Source organism: Mycteria americana, chromosome 3, assembly GCF_035582795.1.
Source record: "Mycteria americana isolate JAX WOST 10 ecotype Jacksonville Zoo and Gardens chromosome 3, USCA_MyAme_1.0, whole genome shotgun sequence".
Classification (NCBI taxonomy): domain Eukaryota; kingdom Metazoa; phylum Chordata; class Aves; order Ciconiiformes; family Ciconiidae; genus Mycteria; species Mycteria americana.
The window spans coordinates 88,954,077-88,980,015 of record NC_134367.1 but is presented as its reverse complement, the minus strand read 5'-3'; the positions used below and the strand labels follow the sequence as shown (position 1 = coordinate 88,980,015).

The 25,939-nt window shown below is 36.0% G+C and overlaps 1 protein-coding gene across 1 annotated transcript in view; it reads left to right on the top strand.

The window, feature by feature from the left end:
- ADSS2 (adenylosuccinate synthase 2) overlaps nt 1-21,544 on the top strand; it is a 39,646-nt gene extending 18,102 nt beyond the window's left edge. Inside the window, exons 3-13 of the mRNA XM_075496025.1 lie at nt 1,567-1,635; nt 2,378-2,428; nt 4,638-4,704; nt 7,863-7,970; nt 8,275-8,356; nt 10,243-10,369; nt 13,138-13,292; nt 13,720-13,844; nt 14,936-15,033; nt 19,864-20,013; nt 20,772-21,544. Coding sequence (XP_075352140.1) covers nt 1,567-1,635; nt 2,378-2,428; nt 4,638-4,704; nt 7,863-7,970; nt 8,275-8,356; nt 10,243-10,369; nt 13,138-13,292; nt 13,720-13,844; nt 14,936-15,033; nt 19,864-20,013; nt 20,772-20,824 — 1,085 coding nt within the window. The 3' untranslated portion in view covers nt 20,825-21,544. The remainder of the gene's footprint in view (nt 1-1,566; nt 1,636-2,377; nt 2,429-4,637; nt 4,705-7,862; nt 7,971-8,274; nt 8,357-10,242; nt 10,370-13,137; nt 13,293-13,719; nt 13,845-14,935; nt 15,034-19,863; nt 20,014-20,771) is intronic.
- Nucleotides 21,545-25,939: the final 4,395 nt, after the last annotated feature.

The following is a 25,939-nucleotide window of genomic DNA, read 5'->3' as shown; positions in this document are numbered from 1 at the left end:
AGTAAGTGGTCACTGACAGTTTGCTAAACAGCATAGCAACTAAAGAGTATGTGTCCCTAGTTACTTGATTCATAAACAGTACTTGCTGAATTCTTGGGTCCACCTTGTAGGGACTGTATACTCGCAGTCAGCATTAACTCTTTACTTGATGGAAATTGGTGGTTAATTGTCTCTTTTCAGCTGTTATATTGTGACCTGATAGTGGGATAGTTTTCAATCAACTTGCCCTGCCTAATACATCTACAGAAATTGAGCCAATAGGCATGGAAATAGATTCCCTCTGATGAAGGGGAGGTTGGGATGTTAACTGCTTCTAGTTTTGAGGGCTGTGGCAGATGATACTGCTTTTATTCTCTTTTGATGTGTTACTGTATTATGTTTCTTTAAAAGGTTATTGCTTGAAAACAGTAAAAGAGGATGCCTATTTGCCATGTTTTGTTTGGTGGACTCAGGGTTGAGTAGGAAAGACCCCATCCTTTAAAAATACAGTAGGCAGGAGAGAGCTTTTTACAAATCCTCTTGTTTGTATCTGCTATCTCTTGGTCTTGTCTGTTCTGAAGTTTGTTGTTCTGGCTTCTTTTAGGTCTGCCTTGTGTTTAAAATCTCTTTTGGAAAAAAAAATTATTTGGCTTAGGATTCCACTGAAAGGGCTTATAGGTTCAAAAAACAAAAAACACAAGGGCAAAATGATTGGAGTATTATAACAGATTATTACTATTGATTAGGACTGTACCATGAAGGTTATAGTGAAGAAGTCTTTATTTAAGTATTTAGAAGTCTGTATTTTGGTGTCTAGAATGCTTTTATCTATGTGAAATTAGGTGATATGCCAATAGTTTCAAATGGCATGTCCCTTCATTCTTTAGCTAGATGTTATCACACTGATAGCTTTGGATCTACTGGGTTTGATATGACCTTAAGATGGTTCAGTTTTGCTATATGGAAATACTCCTTCTTAGGCACTCAGTGGTGCTGGTTAATTGTAAGTAGTGGTCTTTCTCTGCGCTATGTGACAGCTGTAGGAATGTGAGCTTGCTTTTGATAGAGCTTTCTCCTCTGTTATTTTTGCTAGTCTGTTAACAACCCCAACTCTATATATGGAATATTCTGTGTCTATTTACAGCAGAAGAGTGCCTGAGGGGATGCTAGTGTTTATAATGATGATAGAAATGTGCTAAGCTTTTAAAAAACAATAGGGTTATTAAAATGAAGTACAAAGAGGGAAGTTAATTTTACATATGAGGAAGAGGAAGTTGCATTCTGGACTGTCCCACAATGCTGTTACTGTTTGTCCTGATCTAAATTGAAAATTTGTTGAGCTTATTAAAAAGATTCAATGCATGTAGTTAGAAACACATAGTTTAGGTACAAATCAGTCTTTTACGGACAAATTCCTAAGAATAAAAATTGCAATGTCTTGAAAGTTTAAATAAAAACTTAAAACTTAACTTTAAAAACTTAAATAAAATACTCTGCATACAAAACATGAAGTGTCTTTGAATTATTTGGAATTTTTTTTCCATGCTCAACATAATTCATTAAATTTTACGTAATGGTTTTCTTCAGGAAATGGCGTTGTAATTCATTTGCCAGGACTCTTTGAAGAAGCTGAAAAAAACTTAGAGAAAGGAAAAGGTGAGAAAATTTTAAGATACTACTCTTAAAATAGTTCAAGGGGCCCTCCTCTAAAGATTTAGAAAGAGGATGTCTCTGTAGAGCTTACGTACAATGTGTTTTTCCAGAACTCTGTTTAGCTGCTAGTTTCAGACAGGAGTCTCGCTAGAAGTCCCAGCGCCCTTGTGGGAGTCTCTGTACAGTTTCAGAAGAGAACATGTTCTAAATATGAATCATCTGTAGACATTTTTCTTTGCTTAAAGCAGTGAATTTAAGAAGTGAAACAACTTGTTAAAATGTGTTACCTGTTCATATTTGGTTTACCTCTTACAATATCAGTGTACAGTTTGATGTTAGTGTTAATGTGAACAAATGCTGTGGTAATGACTTCTTGATTCAGAACTCAGTTTTTTGATACTTTCTGTTATATCTATGGCCATGCTTGGCAGCAGTCTACTGTAAGTGAGGTAAATCAATGGTCTAGATTACTCAAAAACAAAAAGCTACTAATTGATTGCTGAAATTGAGGAACTAGTAGACTAGCTAGAATTCTTCCTCAGAATAAGCCTGACTTTCTCAGCTTTATAGGCTGATGCCAAGTTTTAATTATTGAAATCTACTTTTTTTTCCTCTGGAACATGATTGCTTAATCTTTAAATAGATTGACTGAAGACTGAACATGAAAAGTATTTATGCTTCATACATCAGAAGACAAAAATGCTATACAAAACATAATTTGAACTATTTCATTTTGTCTTTTAAGGGCTAGAAGGCTGGGAAAAAAGACTAATAATTTCTGACAGGGCTCATATTGGTAAGTTCCTGTTTGTGGTTTGGTTTTTTTGTTGATTTTTTTGTTAATCTTTGTTTTCTCTGAACTTTCCATGGCAGTAAAAGCGTGACCATTTTTAGCCATCTCTTTCTATAGGCATGTACTTTTCTTTGGATTAAGTCTCCAAATGCTGCTTGGGTTTATTGAAGATCCTAGAAAAAAAATCATTCACCACTCAGAACCCTCCCAGGTTTATATTATAGTGACTCTTTAATCCTATTCCATAAACATAACCTAGTCAGGAAAGCAGGTTCACTTTCCAAGCCAAAGATTAGAGGTGTGAAGCAGAGAAAAAGCAGTTCGTAAGTTAATTGACTGAAGGATTCATTTCCCTCTTTGGTGTAAAAGCAGTGTTGGTTATAGCAACTTTTCTGCTGGGAAACCATGTGACTGGGCATGACTTCCAAACTAATGGGCTCCCTGCCAAGTGAATTGCCACATACTTCAGCAAGGAGACTATATGGGAAGGACCCTATAGAGATGGAGAGAATGGCTGCCCTCCTCGCAGGGACCTCATCAGTCAAGTGTTGATTCCAGCCTGTGTTCCAGACAACTCTGCAGTTCAGAGCCTGGAGTCAAATAGCGTTTAGAGTCCAAACCACCAACACAGAGCTTCAGAGGCTCTTCCTGTATCACTCCTAGGACATCTTTATTACATAAATTCATCCTTTAAATTAGATCTTTAGATATTGTAACATAATAGTTACGTAACTGCATGTATTAGGAAATGGGCTTATTGCTGCTCTGGTACTCATCATCTGAAGATGCAAACTTTTTAGGTCTTTAACAGATAAAAGCTTGTAACACCAGATAAAGGTTTTGCTTTTGCTTTTGGTTTTGATGTGTTTGTTGTTGGTGTTGTGTGGCTTTTTGTTTGTTCGTTTTTTTTCTGTTTTTTTTTTTTTTTTTTTTTTTACTAAAATCCTTTCTGAGAGGAGAAACACTGTAGGTGAATTACGAAATGACAAGATCATTAGAAAAACTGTTCTGTGATGATTATGTTGCAATGGCAATACTGTGAAGTTTTCATAGCTCAACAAGTCCTGAGTAAAAAGGTCTAGTTATTGACTGTCACTCCTAATCATTCAACCTCTTAACATAAATGAACTTTCAGAATGCTTCTGTTTAGAAAGTTTTGATGACTGTCTGGAGATCTGTTGCCATGATAAATATGCTTTCTCGAAAATGGATATTGGCGATCTGTGAATGATTAGTCTGTAACAAAAGATCAACCAAAAATAGGATCAAGCTGCTGGGGATAATCTAATCCTTTAAATTATGGGGGTGTATGGAAATAAACACAAAACAAATTGGTAAGGCAAACAAGGAAAACCACTTGTTCTAGAGAGACTAGAGTACTTAGTAAATGAATCGGTTTCTTGCAAGTTTTCAGACTTTCCTGTGTAATGTGTAGATTAGTTGTTTAACTTTCAGGTGATAGTACTTAAGAAAAATAAGCTGGCTTCTGTTAACCTGCAAACTGTTGCACCACTGTTTGTACTTGACATGAGTCTTGTCAGATTTTTTTTTTTTTTTTTTTTTTTGCTTTTATGGTAGACAAAGAATTGGTGCAAGGAATACTTCGCATAATCTTTGTCGTTAATAATTTGTAATGCTTTCAAAAAAATAATAAGGTCTTGTGAAGATGACTTCTGTTTACGTAACAGAAGTTGGTGGGAGCTTTTGTATTTCCAAATGTATTTTAATAGATGTTGTCTAAAACATAAAAATAAAATGATTTAAGAAATCTTCAGAATGAATGAGAATATTTACTTAAAAGTTCCCACCTTAAATTTCAGAAGTATGTTGTTTTTTACTATAACTTGTTTTCCAGGATTTTTTTCAACTGCATGTTTTCTTTGTTTGTTGTCCATACATTCTTTTGGGCCACTACAAAGCTGAAATGGCTTAGGTATTCTGTGGGAGGTGTATACACAGTCTGCAAGTATTCTACAAAATAAACACTTAAAAAAAAAAAGTCTCTGAAAAACCTCAGAACTCTTCCCTGTGAAAAAATGTAACTTGTAAAAGAGAAAAGACTTTTGTCATTTTATTTGCCTCTCTTCAGTGTGTATATTTTTATGTTTTCCACACTTATAAACAGGGCTAGAGTTGATTTGAAGAAATCATTACTGATACAGTAATTTGTTTCACACAAATTTTCTACCTAAGTTATTTTTTATTTTCTTAGTATTTGATTTCCACCAAGCTGCTGATGGCCTCCAAGAACAACAGAGGCAAGAACAAGCAGGAAAGAAGTAGGTAGTTTTATTTTGTCAAACATAGGATGACTTAGTACAAACATATGACTTAATACATTGGATTTCTGTTATTGTTTGTCATCGAGTTTAAAAAAAGTATTAATTATCCTTCTAACTCTTCAATGTGGCATATGCAGGCATCATTTCTTATACTTTTGTCCTCCAGTGGCTGGCAAAAGGTTAAATTCTTAATGGAAGGGTTGTATCTTGATATTTTGCCTTATGAAAAAGTTCCTAGTTCCTAATTTGCTTTATAAAAAAGGTTCTTGTTTCCTAATGTTTTAATTGTTTATTGGAGTTATTTGTTTCTGTGAAAATATATTTCTGTTCATGAAGATTGAAGGACCGCTTTGTCGTCTCCAAATAACTGAAAGGTCTGATATGACTAATTCTCATGGTATCTCATGATGCTTCATTGTCAGAAGTGCATGCAAATGTTCACAGTGTCTACTGACTTTCTGAAGCTTTTGAAACTTTTAGAAACTAGCTGCAATGCTTCTAACTTGTGATTTCCAAGTAGCTCGCTAGTTTTTGGGAATGGAGAAAAAGGCAGAATTAACTGTGACATGTCTACAGCTGGAAAGTTATGCAGCACTATAGACTTCTGAGATACCAGTAAACTTAATCTGTCTTCTTGGAAGTTTGTCTATGTGGATGAAAAGTAATTCAGTCTTCTGTACTGACACCTGTAAAAGGTATCATCCATGACAGTAACCTTTAAGAGAGTGTCTGATTTGGGCATATCTTGCTTCACACAGGTTGTTATTGAGTGATAACTTGTCAATTATTCTTACACTGGGTCATTTTCACACTTGACTGTGCTGTACCAGCTGTCTTGTTACCTGTTATTTTAGGAATTAAAAAGTAAACAGGAAGAACATACATATGTATATGAAAAAAATATACATACAATTTTTTTTATGAGCCAGTATGTGTATATCTGCTATTCTTGAATATTTATGGAGCGCAAGCTAAAATTCCTATATGACAATATTTGCAGTTAAAACCACTGTCAGTCACTCAGCTGCTTGTGAGAAGGAACCACTTTATTAGTTAAAGATTGTAAGGGAAAGCCCAATGAAGAAATAACCACTTTTCTCCAGTTAATTTGTTTTAAAGAAACCCAGAAAAAAGTTACATTCAAAGCTAAAAAATGTACGTCACTCTTAAAAGTGCTGTATTTCTTCTTTCTGTGGGGTTCTTGAAATTCTGCAACAGTCATACAGTTTTAAAGCTTGTTAAAACTGCTGATGGATTGAAAATACTAAGCTATCTATTTCCTCCTACATTTTAAGACTATCTAAGTGACTGTAGTGGAGCAAGTACTGCTACAGGCTGGCTAAGAACAGGCTATTGTAAAGTGATTATCAAAAGACTGTCTCCTGTTTGAGGGTGGGGTGGGGAGTTGAAATAGCCTACTAGCATGTCCAACTGTAGATCTGACTGCATAGCATATTTGGTATTAAAATTCTTTTGTGTCTAACACTTCAAAGTTGATCATTATAAATAGTAAGTTTATTTTTTATTTTAACTGAATGCTTTTATCTGTTCAAATGTAGCTCAAAAACAGTCACAAGTAAGGCTCATGTAGCTTCCCTTGCAGAAAGGTTATAGAAAAGGTAATCTAATATAGTATATTATGCTTATACAATTGTTTTAACTTCTATAAATACAGTCTTCTCACAGATGAACTCTTTTATGAATTGGCATGTCTTAATGAAACAAAATAAATGGGAACCAGCTCCTCCTTAAAAAAATTCTCTGTGGAGGGTATGAATAGGGGTGGAGGCTAGAGTCAATTATTTAAGCCACAATGTCCTGGTCTGGTTAAATGATACTGTGTGATGCAAAGTTGATTAGAATGTCTTTCTTTTCAGACTGGAGGCAAACATATCACTCCCTGAGATTACTCAGTATTGAGTCTAATTGGAAGAATTTGGTTTTTTTCCAAAATTATTGTGTTGAATTTACTCCAAACTACTAATGACCTAACTAATATGAATTATGTACTGATTATGACCTGTATTTCAGTTCACTCACATATCAATTGATACCCTTTAACATAAAGTTTAGATATGACCTGTACCTTCTAGTTGAAATGGAGTCCCTCTGGAACTGAGTTATGGTATGGTAACTTCAAGGCAGTTTGAAGGAATCTGGGCCGCTCTGCATATGCAAAATTTATAAATTAAGAAGATGAGACTTTGTGTGCCTGCTCAGGGGAAAAAAAAAACCAAAACAGTTAAAACTAAGTGCAAAGCTAAGCTTAGCAACATACAGCACGCTTCTGAAAATGCTGCACACCTGTTCACTTCTCCTTAAAAAGTTACTTAATCTTTTGAGAGCAATGGGGAAGATGTTTGATGATCTGCCTATGATGAGTGCAGTTTGGCTGCATTTCGATAGCTATTTAGCAAGACTCTGCCAGAAGACACTTTCTGAACTAGCTGTACTTCTCTGACAGTAAAGTCAGTGCAAGCAAGTTGTATCTTATGATATCACTGACTTATGCTGAAAAAGGCTTTTCAGCCAGAGTGGGTAGGTAACGGTAAGAAAAAGAATTTAGGTTTTCAGAATCAGCTACAGTGGAAAATCTATTCCTGAACCCTTTCTAATCTACACCATTTTGAGTATCACTGCCACTCTTACATGCTTGGCAGTGTTTTCTGTTTTTCTGGGTCCAACTGAGGCATTTAGAATTAAATGAAATATTTCTTGCATACAAACTTGAAATCCATACCGTTTGTGCCGTTGCTTTAGGGAGGACTTTCTTTAGGTCTTCAGGACAGTTTTTTAGGAAGGTGTTTAGTTAGTTTCAGTTCGTAGTACTGAAGGATGTTGTCTTGGCATTCAGTTCCTTAAGTACAAAAGTCAGGAATTGCGTACAAATAAATACGTAAGAGTTCACTAAAATATGAAAAGTTATTGGTTTAAAAACAGAAGTATGTAGAAGACTAATACATTTATGTCTATAAACAGTGATATTCTGAAACTAAGTTACATACTAAAAGTATCTTGTGTTTTAAATGTTTAAAACAAGGTTCTAAATGCTTGCAATTAACAGCATTTCATTTTATGCTAAGGATGTATTAGCTTTAAAGAAAAAACACCTTAGTTTTAGATCAAGAATAACTCCTGTTGTTATCTTTTGAAAGTTTGGGAACTACCAAAAAAGGAATTGGTCCAGTATATTCTTCAAAAGCAGCTCGAAGTGGACTCAGAATGTGTGATCTTGTTTCTGATTTTGATGAATTTTCTGAGAGGTAATTTCTGTATTTTAATGCACAGTTGTAAGCATAGTTTTCAGTTTCTGGGTAGTGCCCTGTGTAAGCAATTACATCTGGTTACTGTTACTTTTTAAAATTAAAATTATTTTTAAATATGAAAATAATTTTATTTATAATTTTATTTAATTACCTGTTTATAATTATTAAAATATTTTATTGTTTAAAGTTGTGTAATCACCAAATAATTGTAGATGTGTAACCAGTAAAACCTAAGGTTGGTGGGGGCATGAGGAGGAAAACAAACAAACAAAAACCTTAGTGACACATTTTTGCCTTCCAGGTTCAAAGTGTTAGCCAATCAGTACAAAGCGATATATCCTACCTTAGAGATAGATATTGAAGGGGAACTGAAAAAGCTCAAGGTAAGCCTGCTTCTGTCTGTTAAATGATATAATCACTGTGTGCAGTTACTGATACGTAAATCTCTTGGTGACTGACGCCTATGCTTCTGTGAGGAGTTAAAATATAACACATATCATGGGAAATTGGTACGTATCAATTTTTAAAGAGTCTGTTAGCATCCTTAAAGACACTTTTGACCCTGCTTTATGCAGCATTTCAAAACTTGGTTTCAAGAGAAATATTGTAAACTTTAAGAAAAAGGCTTGTATAGGGAGAATTATTTTTTACTTCCACTTGCTCTAACATACTGGCTAGGAGAAAAAAAACCAAGACTGTAGTTGGGGAAGGTATGTTTCATTGTAAAGCAGAATATTAATTCCTTGTGTCAGAAACTTAAGAACTGAAGTAAATTATGATTCAAAGTAATAAGCCTTAAGGAAAAAAAGATACTGTCTAACAACATAGAAAAATGTAAGTTGATAGCAGCAGAACTAATGAAGCCTGATTGCCAGCAAGCTAGTCTTGTGGTTAAATTTGAATTCTGATTTGATGTTTTCCCTGCAATTGGAAAGATTATGCAGTTTTGAGATTTCTCACTAGTATTAATTCTCTTATGCCTAATAGTGCGATTTTTGCGGTGCACCCAAGTTCTTATTTGAAAAAATTGTCGGGTGTCTTATACTTACTCCGTCTTTTTGTTCATGAATTTTATAGAGACTTAACTGTATGAGATTATTTGTTGTTTTTTGTTTGTTTGGTGTGTTTTGGTGTGGTTTTTTTTTTTTTAACCCCTTAGAAAACTTCAACCAAATTTGACAAATTGTTTAAAACCATTGATGTATGTGTGGAACAGGGGAGGGGGTGTACCGTTACATGCTTCATTCTTTCAGAAAATCAGGCCAAAGAAATCATTCTTCTTGTATCTTTAGTTGCTGCTAAACTTGGTTTACCAGCTCTAGAATGGAGTATATGGGAGTTCTTAGCACTTCTGTTTGTCTTACTTTAAATAATATCTGGTACACATGTTGAGTTGTAGTATTTTTATCAATATGTAGACTTAAAAATCAGTTACAGCTGAGTGTTTTATAATGCTTTATAGTTTACTTAATACACATTAGGATTACAGAGTATCTGAAACTCATTGTTAGGGTGGAAACATAATATGTGTTTGTAGCTTGAGGAAAATTACTTGCACTTAACGTTTGTTTTATGCTAATGCACTTGATTAAATTCTGAAAGACAAAGTGTTATATTTCATGTGAAGTGAATCATTAGAATGAGAACTTCCATATGTTCTCATGGGGAAAAAGGCTGTGTACCAAGTGCTAATCTGAACATTACTGGCTTTTTATATCCAGCTACTCAGTGGTGTTCAGGCACTTGACCCTTAATTCAAATAAATAACTCTTTACTTTTTCTTACAAGCATACCTGTATATATATCACAGATTAACGCTACTTTACGATTGTGTGCATTTGTTAGCTTCAGGTGGCCAGAAGTGGAACCCCGCACATGCTGGTTTTGGGGGAGAAATTTTGAACACTTGGAAACGAAATATTGAATACAGTAAAATATTGTGATTATGCTCAAGTTTGAATATTTGTAAAGCATTTCAAAAGTTTGGATTTTATTTCTTTTTTGTTTCCTTTTTCTTTTTTTTTCCTCTTTTCCTCCTCTTTTTTTCTTTCTTTCCTCCTAGGAAGAGCACACCTGTCATTGTGTAGATCTGAGTCTTATGTTCTTCCTTCCGTTGTTCACATATTATGGGATATTTAGCATTCCTTTATGTTTGCCTTTCCTTTTCAAAAGGAATAAGAGCATTGTTATGAGGGAGCAATAACACTTGTACTCTGGCTGGCTTTATCATAATGAAATTTACTATACAATAGTCTTTTATATTATTCAGGGCTGCATGGAAAAAATAAAACCAATGGTAAGGGATGGTGTTTATTTCATGTATGAGGCTTTACATGGACCACCAAAGAAGATCTTAGTAGAAGGTGCAAATGCAGCACTGCTGGACATAGATTTTGGTAGGTATAACCTTTTTGAGACACACGTTGCTGTATACTTATGTTGTGGAAGAGGAACGCTAAATATAAACTCTTCTGTGCTTAGCTGTTCTTATGGCAGAAGTGTTTTTTGTATTTTGGAAGAACAGCAGTACTCTCTATGACTAGCAAATAATTGGGGGGGGGGGGGGGGGGATGTTTTAAATTAAATTCCTTCAAAAAGCTTTAGACTCTCCCAAGATTAATTGTTTGAATGACAGTAAAGATCAGGTGAGTTTTCTTAAATAGATTGTAGCTATTACTTCAGTGTCTATAAATTTCATATGAAATAACTCACAGTTGTATACATCTATGGAAAACACTTGGGAAGAAAAATTGAGAGCATTGAGAGGCAAAGTATATATGCAAAATACTTGTTGACTTTTGAAGTATCAGCTTGCATTTTTTTTAAACCCTTTATATAACAGTTTTCCACTGTTTCAGTATGTAAGGAAAGATGTTGGGAATCTGGATTGCTAATGAGGCAAGAGTGAAATGATTATCCCAATCAATCTGAAATTATAAATGGTGCAGTTTTTCTTAAAACACTGTAATTTTGCTAATAAAATTAGAAGCTTCTTGATAGAAGCAGCTTTTTAAAATGAGATTATTGTGTTTGTTATCATTATATTGCAAGGACAGATAAATTATTATGCCTCTGTATAGGCATAAGCAGCCTATATGCTTGGCTCCTGCATTTTGTCACATTTTTCTTCAGTCTCGCTAGCCTTGTAACTGCATCATTTTTATTGTTGAAAAGATGCTTAAGCCTGAAATTGAAGCCTGTAAGGACTTACTGAGTTTGAAAGCCTCTTCTTTTAAGAGGAAGATATGTCTGAGACTAGTCACTATAAGTGTAAGCACCAAGTTTTCCCACGATAATCTGAATATTGGAAGAAACTTCCTTTTTTAACAAGTCAAAAAAAAAAAAAAGAGGAAAGAAGTCTTCAAATATGCTTGTCACAGGGAAATGTTTGATGCAAAACTGAGATACTTGCAGAAAACTCTAGGGGGGGTTGTTTTTTGTAAGTAGTGAGGATTTAGATTTCGTGTAAGTATAGGAAATGCAAATAGTCTGAAACTCATCAGGTATGTCTATAATATGTACAGAGTTGTTTAAGTCACTTAAATTTTTCTCCTGCCTGTGCTGTGAGACCCACACACAGAGAGAATATCTGCTCTCCTTAGGTAGATACCGTTAGTGGATTGGACACTTGGGGTAACAATAGACAAGTCCTAGTCAAAAGGTTTGACCATGCCAAATTTGATTATTGAGCATTCTGAATGAGGCTATTTTCTGTGTGTTGGTGCACAGAGGTCTTAATACTGAAGTGAGTTTTATGAATGTGTGTCTGTTGGCAGTGAAGATGGTAAATCCCAGCCTTGCAGTCCATCCCACTTTTCTGGAGTGTGTAATGAAGCTCACGTGTGTGTGTGTCTGGGGGTGGAGGTGTGTGGGGTGTGTGGTCTTCTGTGTTTTTAAACAGTGTGTGAGGATAAAACAATGTCAGTATACCAGGCTGGGAGCTGAAAATGATTAAGAATTGTCTCATTGATTCTGTGTGTGACATCCACTAGCTATATTTACTTGTCAGTAAAGAAAAACTCAACTACTGTGTCCTAAGAAAGATAAAGGCTAGTTAGTGCTTGCACACTGCTATTACATATCACCTGTAAGCCTGTGTGTCTCTCTTGAGAGATTTGAGTTAAGCAAAAGAAGGTGGAGATACCTGAAGCTAGGCTGCAAAACCACTGAACAGCCTCTGAAGGATTTTGACTTTTTAAAGTTGTCTGTATTGCTTTCAGTTCCTTTTGTCTTGGCCGTTTCTCTCTTACCCATCTCTGACTCTTATACCAAAAGAAAAAAAAAAAGTCTGAAGCACGGGTAGAAGTCTCTTGCTTATATGCAGTTACTGTGTGGCTGAAGCATTTGTTCACAATTCAAATCAACTAAGGACTGGCATGCTCTGTTTCATCTTCCATTGGCTTTAAAAAAAAAAAAAAAAAATTGTAAACCTAAGGATTTTGAGATGTTTAGCTCTTTTATCTTTGCTGTCCAGGCTGCTTTTTAAATAAGGGCTGAATATTTAACTAGAGACAAACTCTCACCAGTCATGAACTAGACTATATTCCAGGAGTCTTTTCTTTTTTCCACAATTAAAGAAAATTAAAGAAAAGAAAAACTTCTTCATTTGATTATGTAAGCAAAATTATTCTTTCCAGAATTCTACATTTCTTTGCAATTTCTTATCCTTAGAATGTGCTGACCAGTTTGTAGAGCTTGTATTTTATTTTTTCTCCCAAAATCAAAAATAGTAAACCTGTATTTTCTAACCTTTTAATACCATTTTCTTAAGAGTCTCTTTTCAAATTTTCACATTGTTCTATTAGTGAGTATATTTTATGTAAGACAGCAAGGCATGGTTTTCTGGTGTCTTATTCCAATTTTTTACTTGTATGATCATTCAGAATTGTTATGTAGTCAACTTTTGCCTCTGTACCAGTTGAAGTAAGTGGTAAGATTTCTACCTTTTTCAGGATCAGACAATGTACATACAAAGCTAAGAGCTCATTAAATATGTTCTTACTGCAAAATACATGTACTGTGTGTTTTGGTTTGTTTTTTTAGTGTTGTAAAACCTAGGTGAGTGCAATGCAAGTACTATTCCTCACCAGGTTATGTATATTTTTTTTTAAATAGTTTAAAACCAGTGTTTTAATAAGTTTTTAAACCCAGGTTTTTTTAATAGGCACATATCCTTTTGTGACTTCATCAAACTGCACAGTTGGAGGTGTGTGTACAGGTCTGGGTATGCCACCGCAGAACGTTGGGGAAGTGTATGGAGTTGTGAAAGCATATACAACGAGAGTTGGAATTGGTGCCTTTCCTACAGAACAAAATAATGTGAGTATTATCAGCCCTAGATGTGACCTGTAACTGGGTGAAATAACTTGGTGTGTCTGTCTTATGTTAAATCAGTGTTACTGGTTAAATGCAAGTAGATGACAGTGTGTTTGGATGTCTCATTCTTCTGATTCTAGACTGAGCTTACAGGACTGCCAAATCTGATTGTCAGTTTCTCAGACCTTCTTGTGGAATATAAGGCTAGAGCAGGAACAAATTTTGAGAGATTTGCTTAAATAGTGTTCTCTTTAATTAGAAATAGCATTTTGTATTTCTATTTTCATCCCAATGGACAACTTTGTGAAAAATTGGGGGAAGAACTTTTAAGGTAATTTACAATATTGTAAAATGTTGTTAAATATACACCTGCATTGTGTATTGCAAATAAAAAAAAAAAGGCTCATGTAGTAGTATTACTCTTTGCTAGGAAATTGGAGAATTGCTGCAAACAAGAGGTAAAGAGTTTGGTGTTACCACTGGTAGAAAGAGAAGATGTGGCTGGCTGGACCTTGTGTTACTCCGATATGCCTACATGATTAATGGATTTACTGCGTGAGTTATTTTGACAGCTTTGCTGGCAACTTGACATAAAATTGTGAAATGCTACGGATTACTGTAAATTGTACATATACTAGTTAGTAACATTCAGACTGTTAGTGTTGATTTGTTGATTGTTTTGATATTTTGATAAATTAACTGTCCCTCATTTTTCCTAGCGTTAAATGCTTTTCTATTTGACATTTTCATACTTGTAAATTTTTCTTTCCTTTACCTGTAGCACATCATTATTTCTCATTTAAAATTATCCAAGAAGCACTTATGTATGTTAGTACTTCATGCTTCAAGCATCCCCAACCCCTGCCATCCCACCAAACCCAAACCAAATCAAATGTATTACAAGGGCCTTAAAACCTGATATAGTTTGGGGGCTTTTGTTTTGTTAGTTTGTTTTCAAAATAAGACAGATGGGAACCCGTCAGTATCTTCAGCAGTATGTGTAAATGTAGAAAATTCGCATATGACTTGGGATTTTAATTAAAATGAAAAATAGGTTTTTGAAACAAAACTGGTATAAAAATTCTAGTACATCAAACTGTATAAATACATGCTTTGCTTAAATTTTCCTGGTTTTCTTGTCCTTTGTGTTTTTTATTTAAAGTAGGATGCAGCCAGGTATTTACAGAGCCAGTGTTTGATTATTTTGCTGCCCTCACTGTAGGACAAGAACATTTGGCAGGGGACAGGAACAGACAGCAACAGGCATCATGCTATGGAACCATCTCAAATGAGTGGTCATAAAGTATTTTGGCAGTGCCCTGACCAATTAAAATTCTAACACTTAAAGCTATAGACCAGTCACTTTAATTGGAGAATACCTGTTCTTTGAATTTTGCTGTTTTCTTATTTTCTTATAGTATTAGATCGAGGGATGCAAGAAAAAGGCCCTTTTAAGTTTTCTTCTTTTTTTTTTTTTTTTTTAAAGTCACACCAGGTGAATAGATTAGTGCCATACAAGCTATTTTTTTGAAGGAAAGACAATTAATTGCAATGTGCAGGAATCAGTTTTTCTTTTGGTATTTTTCCAACGTGATGAGAGTTGAGAGCCGTTGAACTTGTTTAACCAGAGTAATGTTTCTTTATAGATTGGCACTTACCAAATTGGATATCTTGGATGTGTTTCCAGAAATCAAAGTTGGTGTTGCATACAGACTAGATGGTGAAATCATACCTCATTTTCCTGGTAAGGCTGCTTGTTTAACAGTTTTAGATTTTGGTGAAATGTAATCTGATACTTAAATGCATTTGACTTTTACTTGTAAAATTTATGACAGGGATGTGTTACTTCAGCATCAAGCCATTAATGTCTTCCCAGATGCACCAGACACACCCTGTACCACACATGTGCCTGCACCCTAAAGACACGTATACCAAATACTGTCATTTGTCTACTAGAAAGATGCGAAGTGCTATATAAAGCTTCTTAAATGTAAATGTTGTCACTGATGTTATCCCTTTCCTTTAATACAGCCTGCATTACCTTCAAGCTAAATTGGAAGCTCGTTTCACACTCTAAACCCACTGACTTATTCCCACTGCTGTATTCATCCCCTCTTCTAGCAGGACAAGTCTTCATTTAAGTATGTGGTGAACCACATGAGAGAACTGATCCAGTTGAAAAGCCAGGTTTTTCTCTCCCTGTGTTATTTTTCTTAACAGTTCAGTTCCCTTTAATGGTTCACAGAGCAGCCAAAAACGTGTCACACCTACGCAATGGAAAAGAGGGAGAAGGGGTGGGGGAGGAAACGAGCAATTAGTCTAGGTGAAAGCAAGACTATTTTCTAATGCAGGAGCAACTTACATCAGCTTAGCATTGATAGTAACTGTAGCTCCTGAGGAGGACAGTGGTCATTTTAGTGATCATTTTTATCTGCAAAATGTATTTGCATGTTAAAATATTCAAATATCACAAAACATTATTTTCATGGATAATGCATCTTTATCAGTTTGCTATAGTAGAGATACTCCAGAAAAAGTAAGAACATTATCCAGTACTAAAGATTGGGCTTTCTGATTTTCTAATGTGCGCATAGGTGCCCGTTTCCATTCTAATTGCTACCTCAGGGTTTGAGGCTGGTCACAGGTTACAATTTTTCATATGATATCATCAGCAGAGAACTTTTTGTGGGTGAGGAGATCAACTATAGTAATCAGATACAACTCACAGCAGGATTTATGTAGTATAAAGATGTAATTATGTGTAAAGGAATAAGCGATGATCTGCCAGTAGTCCTTGAAAATAGCACATATCTGTTAGGGAAACTCATAAGGAATTAACAAAAAATCGTCTGTTTCTCTATGTGCTGGGGGGAGTTCTCTAATTGATTTGCCCTCCAGTATCTTCAAACAGAAGTGCCAGTTACAATCTGAATGCATACTGAGTGACATGGCATGCACTTTTATTCAGGAAATGTAGTACTCATCTTGCACTAAACTAGGGAATGCTTTTCCCTTTTTAAGATTCAAGATATTCCCTGATTGATACCCTTATCAAAATATTAAGGAAATTTTTGTGTACTTTAGATGGCCTTTGAACATAATGGAGATTGCACGTCTGAATTGAGAACTACTCAGTAAATGCTTCATCTGTAGCCCTGTCATCTAACCGGGGAGCTATTTGGACTGTCTTGTGCTCAAGCCAGAAGGACCTTCTCTGGCAGTCTGTCATTAAAGATGACATAAACAGGTGGCCATGTTTTCCAGTACTAAGACTTCAGTGATTACTTTTTTTTTTCCCAGTCATTGTGTCTCTCAGATGGGACCAGAATCTTGTTACAACTCCTGAGGGCAGACTTTGTTTCCTGTATATGCCCAGGTAACAGGTAGCTGGCCTTTGGTCCTAGTAGCACAACGTGGCTCACCTGCCTAACTGTATTTTTCTTTACTGTATGAACAATTAAGAATTCTGGCAGAAATTTAGTAGAAGCTGTTGTCTTTGCTGTTGACATGCTGTCTTCCTTAAGTGTCAGGAAGGAGTTTGAGCTGAACTTCCGGTAAGCTGGAGGATGCTGTCTCTCACAGTGCCTCTGTGTCCCACACCTCTCTCTTTGCTATAGTCCTCAACGTTTGGCAACATTTTCAGCACATATGCTGCAGGTTACTTATTACCCCTGCCTCTGGCATAAAAAAACAAAAGGTAACTTTCTTCCCGCTTTGTGTTTTGCAGACCGTTAGATTATTTCCAATGTCTACATCTCTGCATGCTGTGCACTTGTATAATTTATTTTTTTAAAACTTGCCACTTTGACATTTTGAATTTAATTTAGAAGAGAATCTAGTCTGGGAATCTCTCACTGGCAGGGTATTTCTTTCTCTCTCCCCTCCCTACCCTCCCACTCTCTTGGAGATGTTAGTGATTTACCCTTCTTGTGAAATGACTGTCTCTAAATTAAAAGCACACACAGTGCCCACCATCTCAGAAAAAGCATGCCATATTTCATATATTGTTCCTTTTTCCAGCTGGATCAGAGAATCATATGAGTCTCACATGAGTCTCACTCAGTTTTTTTAGCTTAGATTTCTGTGGGCATTTCATAATCTCCTGTTAAGAAAGAACTGAAAATGTCTTGTAAATTTACAACTGACTTCAGTTGGTATCATTGAGGCTGTAGTCTTTTGCTATGGAGCTGGCCAGTATCTCCATTTCTGTTCAGTCATAGGAGTTTATGAAAGAAAGGTAGAACTCTCTGCTAGTTCTAAGCTGATCAGTTTAAAAGGAATGTGAAAGCTGCAGTCTAGTCCTGCTAGTGCCTCCTGTCCAAGTTCAGGCGTTGGTTGATCTCAGCAGAGGCAGACACAACCTTTAGCTCAGGAGACTTTGAAAACACAGATCCTTAGGAAATCAGGAGATTATTTTGGAGAAGCTTCACTTCATGCTTGCTTTTTTTTTCTTGTGCTCTTTCCCTGGGCATCTACTGTAGATTAAAGAGCTAGGACACTGTGCTAGATGCACCTTTGGTCTGACCTATATGACTGTTTTTATGTTCAGTTTCTGGAAATTGCTGGAGGATCTTTCTCTTACAGTGGTGCCAAGATCCCAGATTTCAGCTATTCTTTTTGAGTTGGAAGTAACATCACATCATTCCCTCTCCAAATTATAGTACCAGACTACCAGATATCATTATATCTGCTCTCTAATTCTAATGCTTATCTAATTCAGCTGTTAATAAGAAATATTCCAGAAAGCCTAAAAGATAAATCACCTAAAGGAAGAGCTGAGAGAAATCTAGATGGTGACTACATCTGTGACTACACTGAGCTCAGTTTATGGCTTATCTTTACCACACATCATCTTTTATCACACCTGCTGGAGCAAAATGAGAGAATTATTTGAAACATCAAGAAATGTATCCCTTCTTTTTATTCCTCTCTTTTGAGGAAGTAAGGAATTGAACTAATACAGAATAATGGAAGATTGTAGGCAAGATTAGACCATTCAGTTTTAAGTGCTTTCAGCTTTCTCCCAGCTAGCCTCATCAGAGAGACTTCAAAGTAAAAATGCCTGTGGACCTCCCAGATTAGGTGTTCAGTCACTTTACCTCTTCAGAAAGATGGAGGTTAGTGTCTTATTCTAGATCATCTGCCATGCCTGGAGATTAGTTTGTGGGTTTGCACTTTGAATATAGCTATTCTATTTTACAGATCACCTGGACAGCAGACACCACCTCAGTTGTTACTGCTGATGACATTAAAGAAAGTGCTTATCCTTGGCTTCTGCAACCCAACATCCTTAATGTGCCTGTCTCTTTGTCCTGATTACAACAAGTATTGATTCAGGATCATTTGCCTGAACCTGTGAACACCTCAGTCCAAAAATTGTGCATTTCTTCACTGTTGTAGGCTTTGAAGTCAGTAGAGCATAGTCCTCTTTCACCCTTACTCAAAATGCCTAGTTCATAAAGACTGTCCTTACAACGTTGCCGCTATTGAACTCTTACCTGCACCGGGACAAATTATTCAGTATGCTGAGCCTGAGTTTGTTTGCTACACACATGCTGGAGGGGATTAGCTATGGTTTTGTATTTGCACCTCTACTGTGCCTCTTGCACCTAAAACCCTTTCCCAGGTTGAATAGCTGTCTTTACAGGAGTGACTTGATCTGAGACACGGAGCCTCCGTAACATTAATTGCAGTGCCTTTGGCAGAACCCCGTCTTTTTCAGGAAGGCAAGAATGTCTGACACCTCCCATTTTTTTTATCAATGTATTTTGACCATTTTCAGGCTTAAGGCTTTTGTTTCGCTGCCTATTCCAAGACTAATGTTCAGATAGTTACTGGAATGATTCCATTCCAGAACAATGTGCTTAGCATCTTTTCCGGTACTCAAAATCATCACAGGATTCAGAGTTAATGGACAACATTGTAGCAAGTTACTAAATGAAGGACAAAATGGAATATATTCATTGCTTCTATTCTGAGAAGTAATTGGAACAGTTACTCTTCATACATTATGTGGGACTCCACACTGGTTGACAAATTCATTGCAGAGTTATGGGGCAAAGGGTCTGTGGGCATCAGAAGTCTATTATGTATAAACTACGTCTTATGACTATGTTTGGTAAAAAGTACACTCCTATGCCATTTTAAAATATGTTTTAACTGCCTGATACTTACAAGCTGATGCCCAATTTTGCTTTCACATCACCAAATTCCCTCGTGAAGGGGGAGTTGGATCTTAGTATTAGTTCAGCAAAACAAAGTCAACATTTTGGGGAATTACTTTTCCTGAAAAGTTGTTTTCTGAACTGAAAAGATTGTAGTTTAAACAAAATACATGCATGTGACTGTGAGTACTGGAATTCCTGAAGTCTAAGTCCTGATAGTTACTGGATGGGGTTTTTTCTCTGCTTATATGAACAAAAAAAGACACTTCACCACCTTCAGTGCTGGTATTATCTTATGAGTAAACCTCTTTGTATAAGAAAAGAATAAAAAGCTTTACAGTTATGTGTTTCGTGGTAGGGAATATATAACCTTTGTAGACATAATATTTTTGTTCCTGTTTGCTTCTCAGCCAACCAGGAAGTCTTAAATAAAGTAGAGGTTCAGTATGAGACACTCCCAGGATGGGATACAGACATATCAAATGCAAGGACGTTTGATGAACTGCCTGTAAATGCACAAAATTATGTTCGCTTTATAGAAATGGAGTTGGGTGTTCCTGGTAAGTAAAACGGAACTTGTTGTTTTGGTTTTTTTCCTGCTCCATGAAACCTGTCTTGTACTTTGCCTTAATGAACATTCAAAATATTGAAAACTAGTTTGTAGCTGTGCTTATTCTGATGTACCTGGTGATACTTGTAATTATTGTTTTACTTCTTTTTATCTATTTAGCTGTTGAATTGAAAATTTTCAAAAGTTTTAATATCCGTTCTTTCTTTGGCTTATAGTATAGTTCTTGTTCAACTGAGATTTTTATAACTTGCTTATGTGTTTTTCAGATTGGTTATAATAGGGTTTTAGTTCTGCTGCCATTGTAAAGTCAGTGGGACTATTGGTATATTAATGTGATTAAATATATGTGACGCTAAGAGGTCCTAAACTAACAAATTTCTCTTATGCTCCCTAGTGAAGATGATCCTGTGGTTCCATCCAAAACTGGGAATTAGGACATGATGCAAATCTTTACTTTTCTAACAGTTTCTCTGTATCTTTTTTCCTATGGTCTGGAAAACTGGTTCATTTATTATGGCAGCTTAAGACTGTTGCTGCTTTTCTAAGTTACCAATGCATTCTTACTTTGAGAACAATAGACGTAGTTACCATTTCTTAACGTACTAATAGTATATGCTGTGTTTTTCTTCAGACTATGGTACTTAAGATCTTAAGCGCTTAAGAAGATAAGTTTGTATCTTATCTTAAGATACAATCCGATCTTGCTTTGTATTACTTATAATAAAAGTTTGCTTTTCTCTTCTGCAGTTAAATGGATTGGAGTAGGGAAATCCAGGGAATCAATGATCCAGCTGTTTTAAAGATTTCAGATGCATGGAAGAAAGCACACTCCTCAAAAGACTGCTCATTCTTAAATGCATTAGTAGCCCGCAAAGCAAAGATGTTGGAAGGATAGATTTTTGCATGGAAAGAAATGCTAGAGTTGATACCCCCAAATCAATCGCTATTCCTGAAAGAGACTTTAACATGAACCTGTATCAGTTCTTGTTCAGCTGCGGTTTCCAGGACACTTGTCATTGTTGTTCAAGGTGCCATCAGAATTTTTTTTCTTTACCTAATATTTACTTCATAATGTAATTCCTGTTTGAAAATCTAAGGTAGCATTACTTTCATGACTGTTTGTCTTTGTTATCCTCTCTCTGCTTTTGGCGGTGTTACTTCCCTGAAATTTTAGACAGTAAAAATAATGCAGTTTTGCACAGATAGTTTTACATCCTCATTATTTGTATTCCTAAAGCTGTTGTATTCTTAATGGCTGTTCTTGTGAGTGATTAAAGAGGGGGATTCTGGTTTTATAATGCTATAAATGCTGTCTAAATTATTGTGTGATCTGTTTTTTAAAAAAGGATGTGATGCCAAGTTATTAAGAATGTCCAGGTTTTTTTAGCTGTGTAACACAGAAAACTTACTCTTTGTAACTCACAGAGGACACTCAAGTGTTTAACAGGAAGTGTGCCCAGAAAGTTAGAAAATTGGTATTGTAAAAAGTTCATTTGCAATTATTAAAGAACTGTTCTGATTTTGAGTTAAACGTTTTATAATGTTACTCATTTTTTTCTGGTATTTTAAAACCCCTGCACTTCTCTACTTCCAAGGCGCATATCTCAAACTGTTTCCCTAATTAAACGAGGTTATATTTATATTTGGTGAGAAGTCTAACATTTCGATGCCCTTTTAAATTCCTTTCTACATAGCCAATAGAAGATCTTTCTCTAGAGAACTGGCAAAGCACAGACACTTTTGTAATTATAAATTGAAGATGCTTTAGAAATAACATTTAAAGTATTCAATGAGTTTGCTTTAGATGTAGGGAAAATAACAAGTATTCACCTCATGACATCTGACATATTTTGGCTTATTAGTGTTGGGAACTGTTCTAGAATGACTTTAATTTATAACCATTATTATATATTTCAAAGAATCTGATTTCTTTTGGCAACAACCCAGTAATTACATATTCCCTTTCCAGGTTTTTTGAGAATGACTTTGTTTTTACACACTATACTATAGTATTCACGTGCTTCCTTTTCACTTCAAATAAAACTTACTTTGCTTCCTAAAAACAAGTTTGTATCAGGGTGGAGCAGTGGTTTTAGATAGAGTTTAGTACATCTCGGCTATGCAGGTGAACATAAGAAACTTTTAATGCAAAATAAAAGATAAAAGGCCTTCGAGATTATGTCTTAGGTAACTAGATATTGCCTGAAATGGAATAGATTTGTTGGCTTGATGCTGCTATTGAGGTATTCAGCACAATGTTTATGTTCTCAATTGAGATAAAATAAAATTGCTTATCGTAAGGGGAGGAACAGGAGGGTTGAAGGATAAAACTACTGATATTTAAGAAGCATTTTCTATTGAATTGTTTGCATGTGACAGAGCAGTTAGCAGGGTGTGTTTTACTTGTGTAATATGCGGAAAGAGGAAGATACCACAGAATGCTGGTAAATTGGCAAATACATTGAGACCTTTGTATCAGCATTGCATGTAAAAGACCATTCTCCTCAGCATTAAAAAATGAGCAACTTCATACTCAGTTTTTTCTGGAGGGGATGAGGGTCTAGTTCTGCTGTCAGCCTCACAGCCCAGGAGAGAACCATACCATCCCTCCCTAAGTAAGGGACATCTGAATTAAAAATCTCTTCCTAATTCCCTGATGAAGAGAAGGAGGGATATAACTGTGTGAAACATAAATTCCAATGTTCCTTTAGAAGGAAAAAAACAATACTACTATTTTCTAGGCAATGGAGGGAATTGACCTTGCAGTGTGAACAATAGGTAATAATTACTAAGTATTCTTGTCTTCCTGTAGCTGTAGGAGGCACCAAGGGGATTTGTGCTGTCAGTGAAACTACCAGCCAAGGACTGGGGGCCTGCCTGGTTCAAGGAGTGAGTAAATAAATAAATGAGGGCATGCTTTCCTCCTACAGTGAGTGAATAAATGAGGGCTTACTATGTAGTTGTGTTTTGCTTCTGCCAAGGAGACATCTTCAAGTTCAAGGCCTGTTTCAATTCTTGCACTGTTGTAACTCCACTGTACAAACTACTCTTGTTTTTTAGTTGAGGAATTCATATTCCCAGATGTATCAGGATTTCTAAGCAATATAGCTATAGCCTAAAATGATACAAAGTATTTGTGCAGTTAAAGAAACAAAACAGAATTGTCTTGGATGGAAGAGTGGTTTATGTTCTTTTGCTTTCTTTTAAGTTCAGATGAGGTTTTTCTTTGATTCTTCCACTCAAGTGCAGGCCTGGAAAGTTGAAAACATCCTCCTACCAGTACTTATCGAGATAATATGTGGTCCAGGATCTGTTAGTGTATATTTACTCTCATGACCTAGAACAAAGAATTTTTCTCTTTAAATTTCAGGTGGTTGAACTTGGCATTTGCAAAGCTTATTATGTTGTCCCTGAATGCCAGTTTTGCATAAGCTTTGCTAGAGTGAATTCTTGGACTGGTGCACAAACACTTTCCTGGTGTCAAAGAATGGTTATATTCTACCAAATTCTCCCCTCCCCCAATGCTACTCATTTGTACGTATGGGGAAATAGGCTGGGATGTGTTATCACCAACCTGAATGTTGTGGAAACAAATGTTAAAAGTTACTCTGTATGCTCTGCTCTTGAAACCATGCTATGTTCAACTATAGAAGCAAGGAGGAAGAAGAGAACAACAGCCCAATACTCTACCACCAGCAGTGTGTTTAGCAGGGGCAAAGTTACATGTCTTTGAAGGCTCTTGCAGTTTTTTCTCTAGCCAAAATTCACTGTTCTGCTTTTTTTCCCCCCTTCATTAATCAAGAGCCCTTTGGCCTTGAAGGAATTGCCACGCTCATTGGCAAAAGGCTTTTGGTTGTCTGTCAAAGCTAGTAGTAAGCTGTAATAAAAGGAAAAACCCTTTGTACTTCAATGACAAGCATGTATTTCTCAGGCCCTTCCTGTATACTCCCTCCCTCTGTGAAGTCTCTTCTGTTGCTAGCATGTAAGGGGAGAGGATAGCAGCATAGGATAGTACTTGAAATCGATTCTCCTCCACGTATCCCTTCCTGCTAATGGGATGTTTTCAGGAGGCATGGATACCTGTTAGACCTGACAAGGCTGATGACAGACAAGGTATTTTGATCTCATGCCATTCTTGCTGCCACTGAAATATTTACGAGGTTGATTCTCCTAGGCTTGTGCTGCACTGCAGCATTTAATAGCCCTTATGTCCCTACAGTTTAGTGAGCCTCCTTTACTAACTAATAGGAAGGGAAGGGAGGGATACTTCTGCTGCTTAGTCTTTCCATTTGTATTTCATGTGTAATTGGGTTTTGGCATGTAGCTAATGGACAAAACCTTCAGATAAAGTGGCAGACAGATAATGTTGATGTAATGCATGACGGCTGCTTTTGTCTATCATCATCCTGGAAATCTACTTTCTAAAGAAGATTATAGTTTCCTTTTGATGTTGCAGCCAGCTCCCTTAATGAAATATAATCAAAGGTTTGGCTGGTTTAGAAAAAGTAAAAGGCAAAGTGGCTGGGAATGAAGATAAGGGACAACTCAATCTGGTGAGTTTTCTCCCTCCCATACTGTTCCTAGACTCTGAAACAGTGAAACTTAATAAACCTAGTGGTATAGTAATCAAGCACACTTCTTTTTGGTGCATGACAGCTTTACCTACTTAAGGCAGACTGCTGTGCATACATATATACACACACAGATGATGGAAAGACTTAAATTGTACACTATTCTTTGTTGGTTTGAGTGTTACAACTCATTTGACATGTCATCTTTAAAATACCTTGCAATAAATACACATTCAAATATCTTCCATTCAACTTTAAAACACTTGAGTTAAATCCTAATGTTCTTCACTGCCACTTTAGAACTATTAAATCAAGTGTATCAAAGCAATGTATTTTCTTACACTGTTAGTTTTTTTCAGTGATGAATCAATTTGTGCATACATCCAGGTACTTGCTCTTTAGCTCTTTCAATACACACTACTGGCATTATCTACAGCATGTTTGAGTAACAATTTTTAGATAACAACCTGCACAAGTACAAATAGTTTGCCTTGTTCTCGTTCATTGGTTGCCTTCTACGTATTCCAGAGGGACCTGGGATACCTGAGTGTTGGTAGTGGAGAGAGGGCAGGGCTTTGGGGGGCAGGTGGCAGCTCTTTTTCCAAAAAAGTGAGATGACTATTCACTTTTTTCTCTGTGCAGTTTAGGACTAGTTTGTTTACAGCAGAGTAAACCTCCCTAGTTCATCTTCTGTGCTTGTGTCAACAGGAAAAACAGCATGGATTGATTACTTGTGTTGAGATATGGCAAGTCAAATGCTGCTTTGTATGAAGTTTGATTGTACCAGTCGCTGGTGGTCTTTTTCATTATTTTCTGAAAATGCACATGCTTCCTGAGAGCTGAATTGTCAAAGTCAGGTTGGACTGGAATTTCAGCTTCGTAGTTTACTGGAGCCAGTTGCAGTTTACTGAAAGGTCTAGGCAAAAAGCATAAATCATTCTGTAATCTCACACTGACATATGGTATGTAAATACCATGATCCACCCAAAGGGTAGCCAGCATTATAAATGTACTTTCTAATCTCCTGCTGAAATGAGCACTCAGTATAATGCAGCTGTAATCTAATAGATATTAACAGCCTGAGAATGTACAGTAAGACCTTAATAATTCAGTAGTGTTCAATTGGCTCCATCTGACTTGTAATTAGCATGATAAGGGTTGTGCTTCTTGCAGTTGAGCAACTAACTGCATCAGTTTACTATTACTAGAATTTTTGAAGTCTTGACTTCCCAACAGAAATAGACTACAACATTTAAAAATTTTTTAAAAAATTAAACATATTTTGAAGTTGATGTGCAATACAACAAATTTTCATGGGGGGGAAAAACCCCAGCATTTTTTTTT